The sequence below is a fragment of the Melospiza georgiana genome, chromosome 3 (genome assembly GCF_028018845.1).
Source record: "Melospiza georgiana isolate bMelGeo1 chromosome 3, bMelGeo1.pri, whole genome shotgun sequence".
Lineage (NCBI taxonomy): Eukaryota > Metazoa > Chordata > Aves > Passeriformes > Passerellidae > Melospiza > Melospiza georgiana.
The window spans coordinates 81,168,092-81,190,380 of NC_080432.1; the positions used below are offsets into that span (position 1 = coordinate 81,168,092).

General features: G+C 41.3%; 1 protein-coding gene across 2 annotated transcripts in view; it reads left to right on the top strand.

The window, feature by feature from the left end:
* The first annotated feature begins 13,878 nt into the window (after nt 1-13,878).
* The window catches only part of CDK19 (cyclin dependent kinase 19), a 121,001-nt gene continuing 112,590 nt past the window's right edge, over nt 13,879-22,289 (top strand). The window contains exon 1 of one of the 2 annotated variants that reach the window (XM_058020844.1): nt 13,879-14,060. In XM_058020844.1, coding sequence (XP_057876827.1) covers nt 13,972-14,060 — 89 coding nt within the window. In that variant the 5' untranslated portion in view covers nt 13,879-13,971. Of the gene's footprint in view, nt 14,111-22,289 lie in introns of both variants that reach the window. The other variant, XM_058020843.1, reaches the window with a different exon arrangement.

A 22,289-nucleotide genomic window follows, 5' to 3' on the forward strand; every position in this document is an offset into this window, starting at 1 on the left:
AGTAGGTGGATTGAGGTCTTCCTGTGTGATCTTAAGTCTCATCTAAAGTTTTTTAATGCTGCATCTAAGTTATTTAAATCAAGAAATTAAATGTCTTGCTTTCATATGCTGGTACTGCTATTTTTATATTAGCAGGCTATTTCTTTATATATATATCTACACATACACACACACACACACACACACACACATATATTTTAATTACAGTGGAGCTTTCAGAATGATTTCAGCTTCAAATGCTCTGACTAAGATAGATATCTGAATTTGCTATTCTCATGCAGAAGTTGTCCCACTGGATCAAATTATGTGATTTGGATTTGTTATAAGATTACAAAGGAGAAACCTCCTGCCAGGATCAGAGTGCTGCAAAATATTTGCATTCCTAAGACATTGTGGATTGCCTAGGTGGAGCTTCTAGCAAGTATTAAGCCACTTCTGAACTCTCTGACTCTGATGCTGCCTTTGGGGAGACTGTCATTCAGTTCTTAACTCTGTTAGAAATTTGTGTGGCTGACAGGCACAGCACGGGGTTACTTGCCCACCATGGGTACTGGCAAGTGCTCAAATATGCATTATTGCCTGCAGGTTTTGGTTCTCCAGATCCACTGTGCTTGTCCACAGCTTCACAGCTCAGCAGGACAGTAAGTTCTGAGGACTGTGAGACTCAGGCGAAGGGAAGAGCAGACCTTTACAGTGGCATGTAAATATGCAGAAGGCATGGTGCTAAACTGCACCTGAAGGTTACACCCACAAACCGAATGCACTGATAGAAGCATCCAAGCAGGTAAGCAGCCTTGTTACCCATGTTAATGCAATCTCATGATTTGAAAAAGGTAATAATTTTATGTGTTATGTATTGATGCATTCTATTTATATTTGCGTATGGCAATGAATTCTGGCTAGGTTTCTTAAGGAAGATACTTTTAAAATAAGGGGTATAATTTTGAAACATATTGTGTAATAAATAAAATATTGTGATTGAAGGAATTTAATATCAGAAACTATCAATTTATTCTGCTGTTTTTCTTGGTTTCAAGTTGTATCCTTTCAAATTGCCACCAAAGGGCATTCAGGGGATCTGGCTCCAGCTGGGGGCTATAAGCACCCCTCAGTGTGGCACATTCCATGTCACACAGCATGGGAACAACATAATAACTTACAGCCCGACCCTCCCAGCTATCCTGCAGCTTCACTTGGCCCTGCTTAGTAGTTTTTGTTTTCCTTTTGTTTTATTTGGCTAATAAAGGCATCCTAAAATTACTTAAAAATTGTACTATTTTACATTGCAGTGCAATTAGATAATATTAAATTAAAATGGCCTTATGAGATGATAGATAAAGATGTTAATTTTGTATGTTTATATATTTGGCCAGGATGCAACACTACTTCATGCTGTAGATGATGATAAAATTGCTTATTGTATTAGAGAGACATTTATAGGAATATCCCATCAGTGAAAAAAACCCTTTAGAATGCTATAAATATGCTTGCACAGGGGGGTTACCTGCTTAGCATTATTGATTTTTCCAATCAATAGAGCAAGTATATTACACAAGGCTGTGTGCTGTCAAGGCTTTAGCATGGTTTAGATCTGTTTACACTGGTTCAGCTGTCAGCAGGGCTGCAGATGGATGTTTCCTTCCCAACACAGCTGGAACTGATGGAGATCCAGCACCTGGTTGCTTGTCACCATCCTGCAGCAGGTTACTGCACCCACACCTGTTGTGTAGGTGCTCCTTGGCTCATCCCCTTGGATACTTCCCTGGAGGTTGCCTGCCAGCCTTGCTGGCACCAGGGACCTGTTTGGGGTCAGTCTGGCAGAACTGTGGTGGTCAGTGATAAAGGGCTGGGGAGAAATAATGACTGTGAATGGAGCAAGTGTTTGCAAACTTAATTTGTGCTTCTGGTGTAAATGTATAGTCATAAAGCAAACTGATAAAAATAGTTCTAAGTCGATGTGAGAGAAGCCACACACAAAAATTGAACTTGTTTGGTTAATAGTGCATGAAATAAGTCCATATAGCTTCTGTATGTAGGAAAGAGGTCCTGAAGGGATTTTACGTGACTTGCCTGCTGAAAGCTCTGCAGTGGTCAGGGCACAGCACTTAGAGCTGCATTTTACACATGACCAGTTTGAGCTGGGAAATCAAATTTCCCATATTCTGAGGCTTTCTTCCATATTTTATCTTTATTTCCAGAATTGTTTCTCATATATGTGTCCAGAACTTCTCTATTAGCCCCTTTCTCTATGAAAGTGTGTGATGTGCTCTGCTGCCTGACCAACAGGAGCTACAGTCACTGTTTATTATTTCCTCATTGGTAATTTACCAACTTTACTCCTCTATTTTCGGTTTACCCAGAATTTGTATGACCACCAGAATGCTTTCAGACATTAAGTTCTTCTGAAACACATTTTTGACACTAGATGGATTTTTCTACTATTTCAGGGACCTGACACAGTTGCAATGCAATCCAAATTATTGCCAGTCATAAATAAATTCATTAGGAATGCCACTGAGTTCAGCACATGTCTTTGTCTTTCTTCCATCTAGGTCATGTCAAGGTGAATTTGCATCTGGCTTGGTTTTTTTTTTCTTTTCCCCCCTCACTTTTAGTGTGTTTTGGAAGGGATAAGCATGACATGTGGAATCAATATTCAAATAATATCAAGGAAAAGAGATTATACAGAAAAGAAAGAATGCAATTTTATCAGGTTTTAGAACAGGTATCATGTTACTTGCACTGTGCCAAAACCAGTTCTTTTTGCATCTGAATTCAGGTCAGGTACAGCCTACAATGCTCAAAATGTGAAAAAATAATGCACTTAATAATAGCAGAAAGTATAGTTATACATATACTGCCAATGATTCTCATCTGTGGATGTTCAAGTAGAAGATCTTTTGCATGCATAAAGTCCTAAAGTAAGTGAAAATCTTTAATTCAGTAGAATTGTATGGTATGGACTTATGAATACTGTTTTTCTTTTTCCTTTTTAATTTATATATAATCCTGTGTAGGATTATATAAAAAGGACACATTACATATATAAGGACACATGTTCTGGCTCCTGAAAGCCAGAACTCCTCCCAGTGTCTACTAATTTCTGTATGAATCCAAATAAATCAACCCCACCGTGCTTTTTCTCCTAAATGGCTTTGGAGATTTCTCTTGAAAACTGTAAATGGTATGGAAACTCCTGAGATCAATATTTTGCATGTTGCCCATACCTTCCGTCATTAAACCTTATTTATAAACTTCTGGGAACTGTATCTATTACATTGTCAAAGGATACTTCTCTGGGACTGTAAGCCTCAGGAAACAGGGCTTAGGTAACATGTTGTTTGCCTACCCATCTTGTCAGACCCTCTCTAATAACTCTAGAATCTGTAAGTTCATTTCAGTTACATTTGGCTCAGAAACAGAAAACTTCAGGCTATGAAGTTCCTCCAAGTTTTAAGAAACATAACAGCTCAGTAAAGGAAAGACTACTTCCTTCAAACTACTACTGCGACTGAAAGGCTGCAGCCTGAGCTCAAAGGTTATTTATTGTGTTGGGTTTGCTGGCAGCCAGCACATGCTCAGCTCAAAAGCAGCCCCTTGGTTCTCACCCAGCTGGTAGCTGGGAGGCAGGAGGAAGGAGCTGTGGGCACAGGGGGAAGGGAAGATTGATGATGGGCAGAGAACCTGAGGTGTGGACATGGGGAAAGCGTAAGGAATGGGGCACAGATCCAAAGAAGCCAGGGCTTTCCATTTCTTAAGAGCAGAACTTGATCTCTACTTGGGAGTAACTAGAGTCAAAAGCAACACATCAAAATTAAGCAGACTGAAGTGAGCTTGGCACCAAAATGGATTTTTAGTGTAACCAGCACAACAGCCACCATTTCAACAATTTTTCTTTATCCTAGTTTATCTTCTTTCCCTTAAGCATCCAATTAATTACATACAAAGGTCGGGATTACACTACTGAGAGCAGTTTGGTAATCTGATGCCAGTCCACTGTTATTGTTTCTGTTACCATTGATAGCACAAATATTTCTATTTCAAGCATGCTTACTTCTACAACAAGCACGATAAAATTACAGCTCCCAGTGTTTTGTCTTATGCCAGAGAATCCATTGCAAGTGATGGACTCAATGGGTTATATGAAGAAAACTTTGTTTGCACTAGCAGCTATAATTTTGCAATAATAAAGTACTACTAATAAAGGAAAGGTTAGTACTCAGAGTGCCCACAGTTACTATTTAGATTTGAGACAGCCCTATTAAGGATGTCTAAAGATGATTGTTCCTGCTTTATAGCCAGAAGAACTGAAACACATGATGCATTTTTTCTACTTTCCTAACAAAGTGGTTTAAAACAGACTCTGAGTTAAACATGTCTCTGTTAACTTACTATTGAAGCTCTATTTAGAGTGTACTACATGCACTTCCTAAAAATTGAGTCTCCTTACTCTGAGATGACAAACAAACAAAAAAAACCCCTTTCCGTGTTTTATTTTTTTGCTTTCCAACAGTCCTGAAAAGCTCATGCATGTGTAGCATCCAAATTCCTGCAGTTCCTCAGAAGTCTCAGGGTTACTGGAGGAGCTTGTTTTATCACAGGTTTACCCATCAATAGCAAAACTTCAGTCACGAGAAAATGTTGGTTTGGATGTCATGGTATCAGGCTGGGTCTGTGCAGAATCAAACACAACAGTTTCAGATGATGGAAGATAAGAGATGAAAGCTCAAGTTCATGTGACACTCCATCACACTAAGGAGAGGTCAAATTTTAGAATAACATTACAGACTGCTGGTAAGGATTCTGCTGGAGAGTAGAGCTGTGCCCAAGGTGGCAGCGTAATTTTGGCTTTACTGGCCTCAGTTTGTTTGCTTTTTCTGACAGCTGGACATACAGAAGGCACAGGAACTTCCACAGCTGCACTGCCTGCTATCTGTCTGTCATTTGGTGCAGCTCTTGCAGAAGCCACATATGAGCTATAGGTTGCCTATGCCTGCATTAAAGGTTAGAAGAAGTAGCACTTTTTTTGATTACTGGTTTGTTAATCCCTTTGAGATCCATATTGTCTTCTTGCTGGCACCAGCAGATGGGAAAGAGAAAATGAACTATAACTTCTTCTACCAAGTCCCTAACAATAAGAATTTGGTTATTTCCACCTACAGCATTGAAGAAGAGAGCCATGGCAAAGCAATTAGTCCAGTAAGATGAATCCCATTTCCTTCTCATTCTTTTCTCAGAGCTTTTCTGCAGGTGGTGGGTTGACCCTGGCCAGCCACTAAACACCCACCCAGCTTCTCCCTTACTCCCCCTGAGGTGGGATGGGAGAGACAATTGGGGCAAAAGCAAGAAAAAGGCATGGGTCATAAGGCAATGAAAGAAAAAAGTACAAAGAAAAATAAGTAAGTGATGGAAAGGCACACACCACCTCCCACGAGCAGACTGATACCCAGCCAGTCTGCAAGCAATGGGAACTTTGCAAAACCTCCCCCCCAGTGCCAGAAGTGGGCATGGTGTTACACAGTGTGCAGGATCTCTCTGGTCAGCTCGTGTCAGCCTACGTGCTGTGGGGGCAGAGTGAGAAACAGAGAAGGCCTTGATGCTGTGAGAGCACTGCTCAGCAGTAGCTTAAACACGGGGGTGTTATCAACACTGCTTTGGCCACAAATCTAAAACACAACACCCCACAGGCTGCTGTGAGGAAAATTAACCCCCTCCCAACCAGACACAATACACTACCAGAGGCTACAGGAAAGCAAGGGCACTTTGTCCTTCAAGGAAACATTAATGTGGAAGTTAAATGTACTTCAGCTTGGGTGCATTGATTTAACACTTTTGATTGTTCTAATTTTACTGACTGTAAAATTGGAGAGACGGTAAGACAGAAGCAACTGATGAGAAGTTAGCAGCAAGGGCATTTATGTTCTGTAATAAGAGTGATTGTGAATGCATCAACCCCATGTTCCTAGTCTTGTTTCTGCATCTTCTGAGAGGCCACAGTCACCTTCTCCTTGATACTTCATCCAGCCAAAAGCACTGTAGGGGTTTGACAGTAAAGTTTTTGAGGTCTGGTAGCAAGGGCTTAAAAAATATTTTTTCTTGGTCAGTCAGAGCTTCAGTCTTTTCTAAATATGGCATTAACAATATGAATTTGACTCAGGACATTTTTTTCCCTGATTTGTATTGGCAATTATGTAGCCTGAAGTATAAAACGATTTTGGCCAGTTCTTTTTTTAGGGTGGTTGAAATTTGACTGAGTGCAAATTTTTTACTGGTTGATGGACAGAGCTAGTGAAGCTAAGTGATAGTTTTAGTAATACTTTAATAAAAAAGTTCTCCTAAAGATGGGAAAATATTCTACCTTGCATTACAGGTAGAAAACTTGCTCCCCGAAGAAATATAACCATGTAGGACAATGGAACTTCTGGTTTCTACTCTCATTAGACCATCTGGCTTTCTTTTAAAATTCAGAGTTGCTCAACTTCTTCAGCATTGTGAGCCAGCAGCCAATGCTGTCATTTCCTATTTGGCTGTAAATACAGTTCTGGAATCTAGATAATTTAGGATTTTGCCACTGAGGCACAGATGGAGTTAGGAAATAATAAAATTAGGGTGGAAATAAGAAAACCAGAACTTCAGCAACATATTGAGGCTCTCAGCTTAGAAGTTCTTAGGTTTTTCTAAATCTAATTCCACCATAGTTACACAAAATCATTCACAGGCAGGAAGGATTTAGCTCTTGGATCACTTATTTCTTTTGTTAGCATAGCTCCTCATATTCTAACAAATTGTGTTCCAGCGAATTCCTGAGCTGGAAGTTTCCTCTGGACCATAGTACGCAATAGTTGTAAATGGCACAATATTAATCAAATATGCCTTTTGTCTCAATTTAATTTTTACCCTTTATCACCTCCCCTCCTCCAAATCATTTATCCTCCCAGCTAATAAATCCAAATGTATTTAGCCTCTCCCCACAGGATCATAAGAATGGCTGTAGTAGACAAGACCAGAGGCCCAACAAGCACATGATTTAAAAAGTATCTGAAAAGGGCAATAATCCCTTATGTATGCCTTCCCATCTTCCAGTAATCTAAGTACTGCAGACTTGCTAAGACAATATTTTGTATTTAAAAGCTGTTAATCTATTTGTATTTTGCCATTTTGATTTTCTGGGTTTTGGTTGTTCAATCCTGAATGTTACTGTAATTCTTACTGGATTATGGACTTTGAGTTTGGGTAACTAGAACTGAAAACAATATACAAGTAGTGCACTGCACTATAAATGTGTTTTACATAGTTTTCTTATCCTTTTCCTAAAGAAGTTCATCTTTCTTGTGTTACTAGTCACTTCTGAGCACTGAACTTTGTTCAGAGAACTATTCACAGTGACTGCAAGGCTTTTCCTGGTTGACAGTAGCTTTTAGAATTTGTCTTGTCTGTATCTTTTCATCCCCTTGTGCATAATGCTGCTTTATGCTCTGGAATACTGCTTTTCAACTACCACTGCTCACACTGTTGTGGAAGCCTCTCACAGTACTTTTCAATCAGCTTTAGATCTGAATTACTAAATACGTTCTTCAAACGTAGTCACATCATTATTCGTGCCTTTTCCCAGGTCATTTATGAACTGTGAACAGCTCAGTGTTAGGTATGAATCCTTGTGGGATAACCTTTCTGTCATGAAAACTCCAAGTTTACTTTTGTCTTTTGTCTTTTAACTGGTTAGTCCATGAATTGAGGGTCCTTCTTATGCCACATAGAATAACAAAGACATGGGAAAATAGGTCTGGAAAGAAAAACAAGAAATCTCATTTCTCATCAGGTTAATGCCACATTTCCTACAAAATTTCTGACAGAGGTTCATCTGATATTTTCTTAAAAAAATCTAATTATTTTAATTTTAATTACACAGTATCTTCAGATAATTGATTATATAATTGTCTTTATCACTCAAAGGTTTTGCCATATATACATCTCACTTGGTACAACTGGTGTTTGTTACTCCTGTCCCATGTCTCCTACCCTAAGATGATTTATTGATGCCCTTATGAACATTTGCTGTTGAAAACATTTGTAATAGGGCATCAGAATCTGATCAGCTAGGAGCAACACTAAAGAATAATATATCTTCTCTCTATATAAATGATGTACATTGTATAGACCTGTCATCAAATATTTTTTTATGTAGCTGTAGCTTGCATTTAGGATGGATTCTGCCAAAACTTATTATATCCAAGGAAAAAGTTGAAAACCTAAGAGTACAACTCAATGTGGTTCAGGTTATCCTTTTAGCACAACTCTATTTCTTCTGTGGGAATGAATTTAACAGCAGAAAGCCATCAGAGCAGTTTAGCTGTATTCCCCCTTATATGCTTCAAGAGTGAGCAAAGAAACATCTTTCCTTTTCCATTACGTGGTACTGTCTTTTCCAGTGGATTCTAATGCAAAGTTTAGAATTACTTAACTTCCAAAAACTTTAATGACTGGCAAGGAAATACAGTGGATGGAAGATATTAGTGCTAGAATGAGAATGCAAACAATGCAGGAATACTGAAACCATGTATACCAGTGAGAAGACAAGGAAACTCAGTTACACTGACTGCGCAGCTCCAAAGGATGAAATTTTAGGCTGTTATATTTGGAATTAGAGTTTATGCCTTCTCCATAATTATGGGCAACTTCTACATTTTTGGAATTCAAGGCTTTCTCTAAATCTCTGCTTTGGAGGTATTGGCTTGCCTTCTAAACCAGCTGTCATACTGATTCTCAAATGTGAACACAAAGGCATTAGTTAGTAGTATCCTCTGGCTTTTTTGTTATTTTTTTTCCCGTCAAACTGAAGCCAGCTCACAATACTGCATGCTGCTCCCCAAATGAAACAAGCTTGTGCATCTTGTTTCACAACTCACAGGGAGTAAATGGATATTCTAAGAAAGATATACCTGTGGTTACACTGCTTGAGCAATAAGGTTGAGGTAAAGAGGCATAACGATGAACTCTAGCACAGAGAGCAATGCAGAATTATTTCAATTCATTCACTTTAACCACTTTATTTCACATAAAAAACTATTTTACTGTGCTGTCTCCCACTGTTTTTACTTGCTGAATTCTGAATTACTTTGATTTTATCAAGTAAGTGTTCATACTTGCTAGTTTGTAAAGAGAAGGTAGGGAATAGCTTTTGCAAGTGTTCTCTTACCATGGAGGAAAGCACTACAGACTATTCTGGGACCAGGTTCTTGGATTATGCTCAAGAAAAGCAGCACAAGGTTTCTCATTTAGTACTATTTGGATTATAGTACTATAAAAATAAATTAGAAAACCCCCAACAAAACAGAGCTAGCCAAATAATTATATCATGAGTGCAGAAGTCAGCGCTCCCTTCTTTCATTCCTAGCACGCTCTCCAGATTTACTGTAAAATCATGATAGAGCCTCTTAGTTATCTACCTTATTTAAACCAATATAATACGGTTAATACTTTAACTATAGGGGTTTAGAAGTTAATTGACATAAAAAATTCCAAAATTCAGAGTTTTATTGGGAATCATAACATATGAACTTGAATGGATATGAATCAATTGTGGACTTTCTAATCTGTCCCTATTAGAAATCTTCTGGTATTCTGTCCCACTTTCATTAGGCTCTTCACACTGACACTAATATGTTTTAAAATCCCAAGTACATCTCTACACATTCTGAAACAAGTCTGTTAGTTTTTCTCTGCTTATGAAGAGATGGTAATACAGAGACCTCTGTTCATCCTAAGATTTCTCTGCTTGTATCCCTTGGAATTCTGAGAGCCATCCTTCTACTCTGAAGTGAAGCAACATTGGCTTTAAATGTGACAGACAGAAGTCAACACTGAGTGCATGTGTCTATTAATATCCCACTCAAGATCTACTGGAAAAAAATGCTATCTTGATCCCCAAGAATCAAAAATTTCCTATTAGATTAACAAGTAAAAGCTTACAAAGAGAGTGAGTTAAGAAATGGTGCTGCTACTTCCAAATGTGGCCAAGAAAAATAAAAAAATCCCATCACCTATCTTTTGGTTTCACTAACAAATGAAGAGAGAATTCTAAGAGATTGCCCAAGGAATGAAACATGCTGGAAAGAAAATAGGAGTGTATTTTAAGTGCAAGGCAATCTACAAAGAAGAACAAAATCCTTAATGTATCGCTTTCTTGACACTGAAGTGTTAAAAACCAAATTTTTCCTTTTTACATTTCCTTTTCAAGAAATTAATTTCTTATCTGTGTTGAAAAATTGTTTAGAGATCTGGTGAGGATACTCAATTCCTCAGCTTTCAGTCTTGCTTGATATATCTTTCACCTCCAGCGAAATTTAACCACAGTGACTTGAGATTTGGAAGAAATGGTGACTCTAATGAGTGACAATGTGGCATCTTCATTCAGGCTGGCAGGCTGCTGAAAAAAGTCCTGCTTGCAATCTGCAACCCCATAATTTTCTGTTTTCTTTGCTGGGGCTACTCAAACTTTCTGCATCAGCACATTAACAAATGATATGGAACTGCATATTAAAAACGTTACAGAAATTTCTCTTCTGACCAGATCAGTACAATCAGTAAAACGCTTTAAAAGAAAATGTGAATGCTATTAAATATGTGTCACTGGTACCACAACTGTTCCACTAACTTGGAAGAGCAATGAATTGTCGCAGTATTTTTCTGTCTCTTTCTCTTTCTCTCTCAATTTACTGACACTGCTCTGTAAATGGCTGCTTGCTGCTGCTCCTCCTCTGGGAACCATTTGGAGAGGAGATACCAGGCAGCTGTTTTCCAGCAGCTCTGACAGCCTGTGCCCACACAAACAGTTTTTTCCACCTTTTGAAGTTGAAACGGAATCCTGCTGTATACTCCAATCTCAAGAAGAAACAAATGTGCCCATTTCCATCTTTCAACCATAATAAAACTGCTCAAATGAGACAGCAACCTCATTCTTACCAGACTCCAAGCTGGCCTGTGCTTGAAGCTTTTCAATTGGTTCTACACTTTTAGTGGCTTTTGTGTGGCCAACAGAGGGATTCAGAAAGTAGAAGTAGGGCTGAGTCAGGAGAGAAGGAATCAGGGCACAGATCACGTTCTGTGCTTTTCACTACCTGATTTGTACCGGCCCAGCCTTCACTGGCAGGGCTCACGAGGGGAATGAGAAGAGCATGGCTTGATTAGTCCAGCAAAATCGAGGCTGTGTGGGGATGAGACTGCTGTCTATAAATACTTTTGGCTGGCGCACACACAGGAGAGCGGGAAAGGCTACTTCAGGACAGCATTTGCACAGGAAGAAAAGATGGACATGGTACTGGTCACAAAGAAAAGCAGGTTTGACATTTTAAAAAGGCTTCCAGCTGTTAGAGAGGTTTCTCTCGGACAGCCTCCCAGTAGCAGCAGCGAGGGCCAAAAAATTTACTGGCAAAGCACAATTAATTTAGGGAAGAAAGGATAAAATGGCTGCTTGCAACACTAGGGAGCTGTGTACAGTATAGGCTGGAGGGGAAATTATGCTGCCTTGGCTTACAAGTGCCAGGTTACCATAATGAGGGTGCTCTTAGCCCTCCCTCACCAGCACTGTGGACTTAAAATAAATTTTAACAAAAGACAGTCTTGTCAATACATTGTAAAGTTGAAAGAGTAAAAACAAACACCTTAGTGGTGGAAAGGGGCAATAATGGCTATTTTTCTTGGTCAAAGAGGGCAATGGGAACTACCTGAAGAGTTTATTATTATCAACAGCAAGGTAGTCCGTATTTCTCTTGATGTTAAAACTGCCAGAATAAATCTGAGTAAAATAACCTTCTACAGATAAGTTTTCTTCTTTATGTCTGTTTTCTTCTCAGTGTTGCTTTTGATTACTAGGTGACCAAAGATGTGAACACTTTGCAAAATTTAAATAGTTAGCTCTAATTTTAGTAAATGTCTTTAATGTTGTCACTGAAAGATCGATGGTGTTCTTTCTCCTGTTCAGGAAAATTGCCAGCTCATGATCAGGCCTTGCTTAGAGAGATCCACATCTGCAACTGCAAAGCACTTGCAGTTCTCTGGAAAATATTACTTTGGTATAGGAGTGATGAAGTTTTCTGAGAATTTCAGTTGCTAGCTACCTGTCCCAAGGGAAATTCTGAATCATCTATTGCCTTCTGGAAGAAATAGTCACCTCAAAATGGTTACACTCCTGCCTTTCCTTGAGAAACAAACTTCTGGCTATGACCTCATGACTTAGCTATGCACTAGTAATCATATATAGCACCGTTCCTTATCGTGCAGTTGACACCTCCCTGTGCTTTGTCAGCAATGACAGCTTCTCATCAGCTCCTCTACCCCTCCCATCCAGCATGTGGAAAAACTTTCCATTGTGGTAAGTAATGCTGGCAGAGCAGGTGATGAACTGAGATAGTTTCTGTGTAAGGAGAGATGCCATTTTTACTCTGCCCTCCTCTCATTTAATTCTGCTTCATTCACTTGCTGCTGGCAGGAGTAATCTGAGGTTGAACACACAAGGTGGGGATTGTCCTTTGCTTCTAGAGGGGGATGTAACCTGCAGGCTGTATAAGATAGGTCAAGGTTGGCCTTACACTCCCTAGAGCTCCCTGGAAGGAAGCTGTAGGTGCGGATCAGCCTCTTCTCCCAGACAACAGTTGAGAGGATGAGAGATCATCTCAAACTGCACCACGGGAGGTTTATGTTGGACATTATGAAAATTTCTTTACAGACAGGGTCATTAGACATTGGAATGGACTGCCTGGAGAGGTGGTGGAGTCATAATTTCTGGAGATGTTTAGGGAAAGAACGGACATGGCACTTAATGCCACGGTCTGTAGCTGACATGGCGCTGTTTGGTCACAGACTGGATTCGACCTCAGAGGCCTTTTCCAGCCCGATTCTGTGATTCTGTGTGACTTCATACAGTTATCTCTGCCTGGCACTTCCATAACACAAGTAACCTTGCAGAGTGACGCTTCTCACAAACAGAATCTTCGACAGACCGAGACATAGTATTAAAAGGCCTGAACGTTTCTGTGATCTCAAAGTACTTTGATGAAATCCGAACCTCAAAGCAGCGCCGCGTCTGTCTAAAAATCTCTCTGCCAGGGGCTGAAGGGGCACAGCCTTGCTACGGCATCGTATCCTAAAGACGCAGCAATCCACCTGGTTTGTATGTGAGCGCACAGTATGAGCCCCTGTGTTTCTGTAAGCGATCGGTTTATTTAGCAGCACACGACTGCACGAATCACCCAACACCTCCCGCTTCCAACATGGACCCGCAGCGCCACAGCGCCGGGGCCGGCCTAGCCCCGCCCGGCCCCGCCCGCCGCACGACGGGGCAGCACTGACCAATCACGGGGCAGCATCCCGCAGGGGGGCGGGGCCGGACCGTGAATGGCGGCTGGCGAGATAAACAAGTCTCTGCACTGTTCGGCGCCCCGCAGTATGGGGTGCGTGTCTACAGTCTATTCCTCTGGTCCTCCCTGCCTCGCTCCCTGCCAGCCAGAGGCGCCGCGTCCGGCCGCGTTCGTTGCTCCCGCCTGTGCGCGAAATGTGAAGAGTCAGCAAGTTCCCAGCGGCCGCTGAAACGCTCCGGTGTCTCCGGAGAGGGCAGTGCGCCGACGCCGCCCGGCCGGGGCGACCCGGGGCATGCCGGGAGTTGTAGTTCTGCCGCTACGGCGTCCCGCCTGCGGCGGCGGGGCCGGCTCCCGCAGCCGCACTACGACTCCCGGCACCTCGCGCGCCGCGCCGCGAGGAGCCCAGTTGAAGCGGGTGGCGGCGGCGGAGCGCGCCCCATCCCCCCCGCCGAAAAGCCCCAAACCAAAACAAAAACAAACCGCCCCCCCCCGCCCCGTTCCCCTCGCCCGCCGCCCCCGCCGAGCCCCGGACATGGCGGCGCCGGGAGGGGGCTCCGCCAGCTGCGGGTGCTGATCCGGCCGCCGCGTCCCTCTGCCCGCCCGTGCCTCCCCGCCCATGGGCGAGACATGGACTACGAGTTCAAGTCGAAGCTGGCGGCCGAGCGCGAGCGGGTGGAGGACCTGTTCGAGTACGAGGGATGCAAGGTGGGCAGAGGCACCTACGGGCACGTCTACAAGGCCCGCCGCAAGGACGGGTAAGGGCCGCGCCGAGAACCCCCTTCCAACCCCCCCTCCCCCCGCACCAGCGCCCTCCCCTCCTTCCCTCCCCTCCTTCCTTCCCCTCCCTCCTCGGAAAGTTTCTGGCAGCGCGGGGGCCGGAGCGCGGAGCCCGCTCGGGGATCCCCGCCCCGCGCCGGGAGCGGGCCCCGGTGCCCCGGCCCCGCGCATCGCTGCCCGGCTGCTCGGAGCGACGGAACCAGTTAGGGTGGAAAAAACCTCTGAGATCATGGAGTCCACCCTGTGACCGAACATCACCGTGTTCAACTAGACCGTGGCACTAAGTGCCACATCCAGTCTTTCCTTAAACACCTCCAGGGACGGGGACTCCACCACCTCCCTGCGCAGCCCTTTCCAATGTCTAATCGCCCTTTATGCAAGCAGTCCTGCCTAATGTTCAGCCTAAAGCTCGTCCCGCTCTGCTCCGCTCCCCCCCGCCATCCCTGGTGGTGCGGTGTCAGCAGGCTGTGTCCTGGGGTCGTCTTTGCTTTGCACGCCGTGTTCCAGGTCGCCACTTTCGTCTTTTGTGTGACCGCGTTCGTAATTTGACGTTCTGTTCCGATTACTTGCAGGGGATTGAGAAGGGAGGAGTACCTGGCTCCCGGCGGCCCCTCCCCGGCTGCTCCCTCCCGAGCAGCTCCCGGGGTGTGCGGCGGTCCCTGGTGTGTCCCAGCCCCGGGCACCCGCTGATGCCAGTGCCGGGCACGCTTGGCTCGATGGCCTGTCCGGGACGCTCCTTGTAGGCAGAGCTGGTGGCTTCTGTCTGGTACCTATGCACAGGCGTGTCTCCATCAGTGTCCCGTGAGAGCAGGATACAAGTCCCTGTCCCCGAACGCTTGGCTGGTGGCTTGATCCAGAGAGGTCCTTTAGGCGTTAAGCCCATGTATGTTGGCTAAGCTAGGTTTCTTCTCTTCTCTGAGGAAATTCGGTACCATGGGATAGGTATTTCATGGATGCCGTTTTCACAGGATTGTAGTTAAGAGAGCAGTGGGGAGCTAGGATTGCAATTTGGGACTGTTTGGCTGGCATGCAGTTGTTGAAGGGGAGCAGTCCTGAGGCCTGAGCAACAGTCTCGTGCAGGTGTGGGTTCCAAATAGAATCCTTTGCTTTCAGAAGAGCCATTGAGCACTTTTTCACTGTGGTGCGTGCCTGGTGCACAAACACAGGCTGTGTTTGCAGAGTGTTCTAAACATACTGTAAGGTTGGCTAAAATATGCCTGTGAATTGGAGGTGATTCCTTTCTGTAATAGCCTTCCATTATAGCCAACTGAAACTTTGGAAAAGAAGAGACTGAATGTGGAAAAATGACAACTCTTAAATAAATCTTTGGAAGTGGTTAATGACAGGCTGCTGCTTTAGATTAGTAGAGAAGTTTAGGCTGTAGGAACAAATGGCATTCATATGTGTCTTGAAAATTTGAACTCTGAATTAGGAGGCTGTAGTATAAAAGTGATTAATAACTGAAAGGTAGACACTAATTCCAGTGAAGGATTAAATACCAGGAAATGAGCTCTGATTCTGACTAGCTTGCTCTGCAGCCATAGCAATACTAGAGCATTGCTAACTTGAAATATCAAAGCTTTTCCAGGTATCACAGCTGCCACTGAGTTCTTCCAGTATTTTTGTGTTAAGTGATCATGGTTGCTTCTTTTTCCTAAGTGTTAATTTATATATATATATAAATATATGTAAATATATATAAATATATAAATATATAAAAAATATATAAATATATAAATATATATATAGTAAAACATACATGGGATAGCAAGAAGGCAGTAATAAGGAAAGGAAGTGATAATAAAACCACCAAAATGCTAGTTAAATGTTTGTTGCTGTTTGATACAGTAAACCTAAAACTGCTGATTGTAAGAACAGCAAAAAAAGGCAGAGCTTTGGGTTTACTGTTTTACGAAGGAAAGAAAGAAAGAAATTTGATGTAAGTAAAAACCAGACATTTTTCATTTCCATCATCTGCAAAGGAAATCCGTCACAGGAATTGCATTGCTGCTACAAAGCACGATAAAGAACATGTCTTCAAAATCCCTACAATAGTATGACAAATGCCAATGGGTAGTAAAGCAAAAGTAAATATGATAACAAGATAGCTAATGTGTCAGAGCTGGGAATAATCAAAGGGAGACCTTGAGCCGTAAGACAAGTAACTGGTAAAAGGAAGTGCAAAGTTTCAGTGCTGTCAGATAGATTGACATGTAATATAACATGGCACAAATTCAACTGTACTATATGCTCAGAGACTTTACTTCATGAAGCTTAGAAAGTGGCCTGTTTTTTTTTTCTTTTTTTCTTGGTCTGCATTTTATGGCATTGGTAAGTTCACTGTTAGTTGCTTTTGTGTAACTTTAGATCCTTGGGTGAAAGGAAGATGTGAACAACTTAGGAAAAAATTAGAAAATAACTAAAACCATTAATATGGGATGATTTCCTTATGTAAACACCTAGCTAAAGTATAGCTGCAGGTTGGAGGATATTTAGCATTAGTTATGAACTTTAAGGGGTCCCTAATGAAAGAAATTAGTAAAAGAAATCTACTAGTGGTGCATATTTATTGTGTGCTGGTCACTGGGGGCTTTTGAGCCTCGTGTAAAGGAATTCTTCTTTAGCTGACTGCAGAGACTGTTTCAGTATTTTGCAAGGCATTCCTGTATGAAAGAGAAAGTTTCTGGCTTCTTGCTTCGTATAGTTAATTTACAGTCTCAGGAGGCTGAGGGCAATAAGAACCTTGTAGCTCTCCAGAAATTCCACTGAGAACTTGTCACTTCATGTTTCAAAAAGTTGGCATATGAATTTTATGAAATAGTAAAATGTGTTTATATGGAGCTTGGCAAGCTGTTCGATAAAATGCTTGTAGAAAAAGTGGTTTTGTTGCTTAGATCTCTGTGAATGGCTTGTGCATAAAAGCAGTTTCTTGACAAAGTAACAGCTTAGTTTGGCTTTTTCAGCCTAGAGTAGAATATCATTTGGGCATGTTTCTAGTGAGCTGACTGGTTTCTATGAAAGTTAAAAGAATTTTTTCTTTTTTAAAGAGTCAGATTTTAGCAATGTTGGTGTTACATTTGAATGCACTACAACATTATGTTTTTAGAGATTTTGAGCAGCTGCAGCTTCTATTTAGTTCAGTAGTGTTTGTATGGTCTGAGGTCTGGAGGTACTACTTGTGTTATATATTTAGCTAAATTAGGCACCTGGGTTTACAGAACTTTCATTAATACCTCTGTGGTCCAGAAGGTGTAGAAAACAAGTATTTATATAAGTTGTCCAGTCCTTTATTTCATGTACAGTAAAACTGGACCAGTGACTTTGATGGAGGAAATCATGATAAAAGCATCATGATTGCAATTCAGTCATCAATATTAGGTTTTTAGCTCTTTATGTAGCTGGAAAATCTGTTACAGGTTTTTTGTTTGTGTCCTGCTTCAAAGCATCATGTTGACTTTTTGTAAGTGTTTTTCTTTGGACACATTCACATCTGTCTAGTAAAGTAAAGAATGCAATTTTTCCAGTCATGGTTAGGAAAATATAGTTTTGTTTCATGCCTTACCTCTCCTCGTTATGTTCCTTACATTCTCTTTGATGATATTTTAAGCTACCATGTTGTGCTTAGTTGTTTCACTTCTTGTATCCCCTCCTCATATGAAAGGCAAGTTTTAGGATAAGTGAGGTTTGGAAATTCTGTTTGTTGTGTATGCCTGAGTTATTTTCCTTTACTTTTTCGAAATAATCAATCTTTGAATCCAGGCCACTATAGAGTATTTCTTCACCAGGATGTCAGTCCAGCTGCAGGTGGAGGTTTGCATGAGTCAGCAAGCTGAAAAGGCACCACTGCTGGTTAGTCAGGAGCGCAAGGAACAGTGGGATGCTTGAGTCAAGTAGAAAATAGGCCACTCTGTTCTTCACTCTGTAGCAGCAACAGCAGATGCAACACTTGCAAAAGCTGTATCTTCATGTAAATACAACCTTTCTATTTATTGCTGCTTACCTGTAAACAAACACTCGAGGTGGCTGCTTTTTCTCAAACTGGGGCTATTTTAATTTTCATTTGACTCACTCTCTGCATTTGGGAAACAAAGGTTCTTATAAATATTACCTATATAGCTACTTGGAAAGAAAAAATAAGTTTGTAATTTTAGTTTAATCTGTATGTTTTAGAACACCTTTCAAAAAGCAAGTATGTGCTTTTTAATCTTGTTACTGAAGGAATGCCAGAAATACGAAGTGATCAGCTTTCGAATGGGTGGCAGTAAGGGCCAGGATTTGTACCCTGGGCAGCTGCCAGGCTCCCTGCCAGCTCAGGAGCTGGCGCTGCCCTGGCAGACCCTCCTGCCATAAAAGGTTTGGCTCTGTACTTACAATGTATCAGCTAAACCAAGGATGTAGATTTATATGCTGCTGAAGTAGTATGCTTTTGTAGCTTGTCAGATTACTTTATTGTTACTGTACCTGTAACTTTTCAAAAGAGAGTTGGTATAAACCGGGTTTCATCTTAGTTGCCAAATACGGGATTCCCTTTTGAGAACTGGACAACAGCGATGCAAGTCCAGAAACATCACTGTGGAACACAGGCATAGGAAGGGGAAGACAAATGAAATATTCTTTCCTTCTTCTTACCCCTATTTTTCAGTACTGTAAGTTTGTAACTGAAGAGGAGTCTGTTTTCCTCCTTGGACTGACACCGGTGTGCAGAATCATTAATGTAAGGCTCTCAACTCACAGCTTCCAAGCCCACATAAGAGTTGAGTGCCCCTTTCCTGGCAGTGTTCAAGGCCAGGTTGGATGGTGCTCTGAGCAACCTGGTCTAATGAGAGGTTTCCTTGCACAGGGCAGAAGAGTGGAACTAGGTGATATTTAAAATTCCTTCCAACCCAAACCATTGTATGGTTCTATGAAAAGTAGGATATGGGGAGAGAAAGAAGGATGAAGTATCTAGCCAAGGCAAGTATATAACCTTAACATAGGAATGCTGCTTGTGATTGTGGCCATGTCAGCTTTCCATTGTTTTAGTTTTTTTATTTGATGAATATTTTTTTGTTTGAAGCAGAAGTAAAAAAATACTGCTTGAGAGAGAGAAAACAATAATCTGCTATGAAGCATGGCTCCATGGGAAAAACAGGATTTCTGCTGGAGCAGCTTAGTGTATTTGGTATTTCTGCTAATATTACGTTTTCAGAGGTTGCATCTGGTCAAGGTGGTGGCTCAGGTCACTGTGGTAGTAGAAAACGGAAAGTGTAGAAGCGGTAAAGGTAATCTGCTTGATCTCTTATGTCAGTATTTGTATAGCAATTAATTTGTGTATTGTTCTCCCCATATTCCTATTTAGTAAAACTTAAATTACTTAAGTTATATAGCAGGAGTTTGTCAGGAGAGGAAACTTGCACTCAAGTTAGCTAAATGCTGCAAATGAGCAATGTTGGTGGCAAAATGCCTGGGGAATGAGTACATGTGTACTGCAGTTGCATTTGCTCTTAAAAGAGAGGCAACTCACTGATGTGGCAAGGATTATACTCTCTTGAATGTGAAACTGGAATATTATTTACCAATGCAAGTTGATACTTGTAAGACATTCGAGAGTCTATAATAATTTATATATTTACATTTTCTTACTTCCTCTATTTGACATTGCCTTGAACATAAGTTTAGTGTTGTGCTGTAGTTGCTTTTTACTAATATAAGCCTGTGACAGGCTAAATCACAGAATTGTTGGCCAAAGTCAGAATGCAATGTATTAGATCTTATACAATTACTTTTCTCTGCAGGAAAATCTCTTATCAGTATCTGAAAACCTGTGGTTTGCTTTCCACTTTCATATTTTTTCTTTTCCTGATGAAACTTATCTTGAGGAAGGTAGAATGGTTGAAGGTGTTTGTGCCTTGCTAAAATCTCTCAAAAGCAAAGAAAACCTAAATACTGGATTTACCTGCAAGTCCTGAAAATACCACTTAACCACTGAATACTCCCAATATGTGTGAGAAGGAGCAGCAGAACTAAACCAAACCTGTCTAACTAGTTGCCTGCCATGCATTCTAGTAGAAAAGTCCCCATCTAGGAAGAGATAATGAGTACTACTTATCTGTGCCTTAATGACAGCTGCTGTTGCAACTGTACCATGGCTTTGCTTCCTGCTCAAGAGGGTAGTGCAAGTGGTGATGAGTAATTTTTAGTGCTTCCCACAGACTCTTGCATCTGGTTTCTCTCATGGCTATTTTGTCCTTTCTTCTGTTACTCTCCCTGAAACTAGGTACAGAAATGAGCTGTAAAGTGCATCATCACCTTTTGGTGATGTGGTGGTGGTAGGAGCTTGAGGAAGAAAGGGGGTCAGTAAGATGTAGAAGGGGTTGTGTTTGAGAGAAACAGATGAGTTTTTTCCAAGCCTGTAAAGAAAGAAATGTACATAAATTGGCCCATAAGATGTGAAAGAAAAACTTTCAAAGTTTAGTGGTTTTTTTTTTTTTTTTTTTTTTTTTTTTTTTTTTTTTTTTAAGAAATGAAGAGGGCAAGAAGGTTCCTGTTTCTGAGTGAGGGGTTAAGAGTTTTCCAGTAGAGCTGCAGGAGAAGGAAGTGAGAGGTTGAAGGGGAAGAAGAGTTTCGTTTCTGCCTCCCATCTGGTAATAGGGAGCAAAGCAAGACAGACCATGGACTAGGTCAGAAAATGAAAGCTTCTTTGTGTGAACTACTTGATATAACAATTTAATATGTTGTATTTCTGGGTCATCCAGTCTAACGTGTTATGTTGTGAGTAAGCATGTAGAGGTGTTTTTCATAAATTTATTTTCAACATGAGTATTTTCACATCATGTATGATTTGAAAAGAAACCAAAAAAATTCAGCAAACCCGCAAAGCCCCAGAAATTGCTGTGGTTCATAATGCTGCAGATGTGTTTGTACAAGTAACCGAAGTTTCTGTGGAATGTCCTAACCAAATTGCACTAGAGATTTACCAGTAACATTAAATTTACACCTATATTTTGAAAATACCTTCTGAAATGCTGTTTGCCTCTTCTGCAGCCCTAATCAGGTCATGGTTTGCATAGACTTGGGTCAGAAGGTGCCTTTGTCCTCTGGCAGTAGCAGCAGAGTTGTGTGTTGAGCAGTGACTCTGTTTGCATGTGCTTGCTGCTGCTCAGTGTTGGGGCCAGGAGGAGCTGAGCTCTACGTGTGTCATCGGGCAGGGATTGCAAGCAGCAGGGACAGGCAGCTCTTACGTTCTGCTTCCAAAGATGTGTTATTCTTTGAGCTCCTTTGCTGCCATTTGAGAACTGACATACACTGCAGTTTTATTTTATTTATTGTTTTTTTACTGCAACAAAGTGTTAGAACTTAAAAAAGATATATTTGTTGCAATAACGGTGCATTTGCTTGAAGGAATGCTGAAACTGGTCCAGGACAACTGCGTTTAGAGTAAATTGGCTAACTTAGTATGTGACTTCGGGAAATGAAGAACAGTTTCTACTTGTGTAGCAAACACAAGAAGTTTATTGTTTTAACTTGACTTGAGTTTCATGTTTTCTAAATAATATAGGCTTGAAAAGACCTCCCAGCTCTGGGAGCTTGGTTTGCATGGTTTGCTTGACTATAAGTTAGATGACTGACAGATAACAATGCTAGTTGTGAGCATATTAGAAATCATTACACCTCTTGTGAAGTTCATCATCTCAACAGATTCAAGAAGAAAAAAGTGCAGAGATATTTTAAACCAAAATTTGTTGTTGACAAAGTCCAGGGAAAGTCTTTAACTCAACTGAAACTTAACTTCTATATCTGAATTTTTTATTAACATTTTTTAGACTTTTCTGTGGGAGTACAATCCTTTCATTTATTGGTGGGAGTTTGTTTGAGAGAGTTTATGGAATACGAGCGTGTCTAATAAGACCAGAGGGAAGCAATGCTGTGGAGATAGTGTCGACTGACCTTTACAAGATGGTTATCTGTAAGTGTGGGTTGGGTTTTTTGGTTGGTGTGTTGTGATTGGGTTTTTTTATCCTTTATTATTTATTTATTTTATTTTACCTTATTGGAAAGCCCAACTGATTTTTTTCTGGTTGTGAGAAAGATTGAAGAAGCTGAGATTACTGAAAGAGTGGATCCCTGAAGGGCATTATTCATGTCCATGTTTGCTTCTGTCTTTTCTGGGCTTAGCAA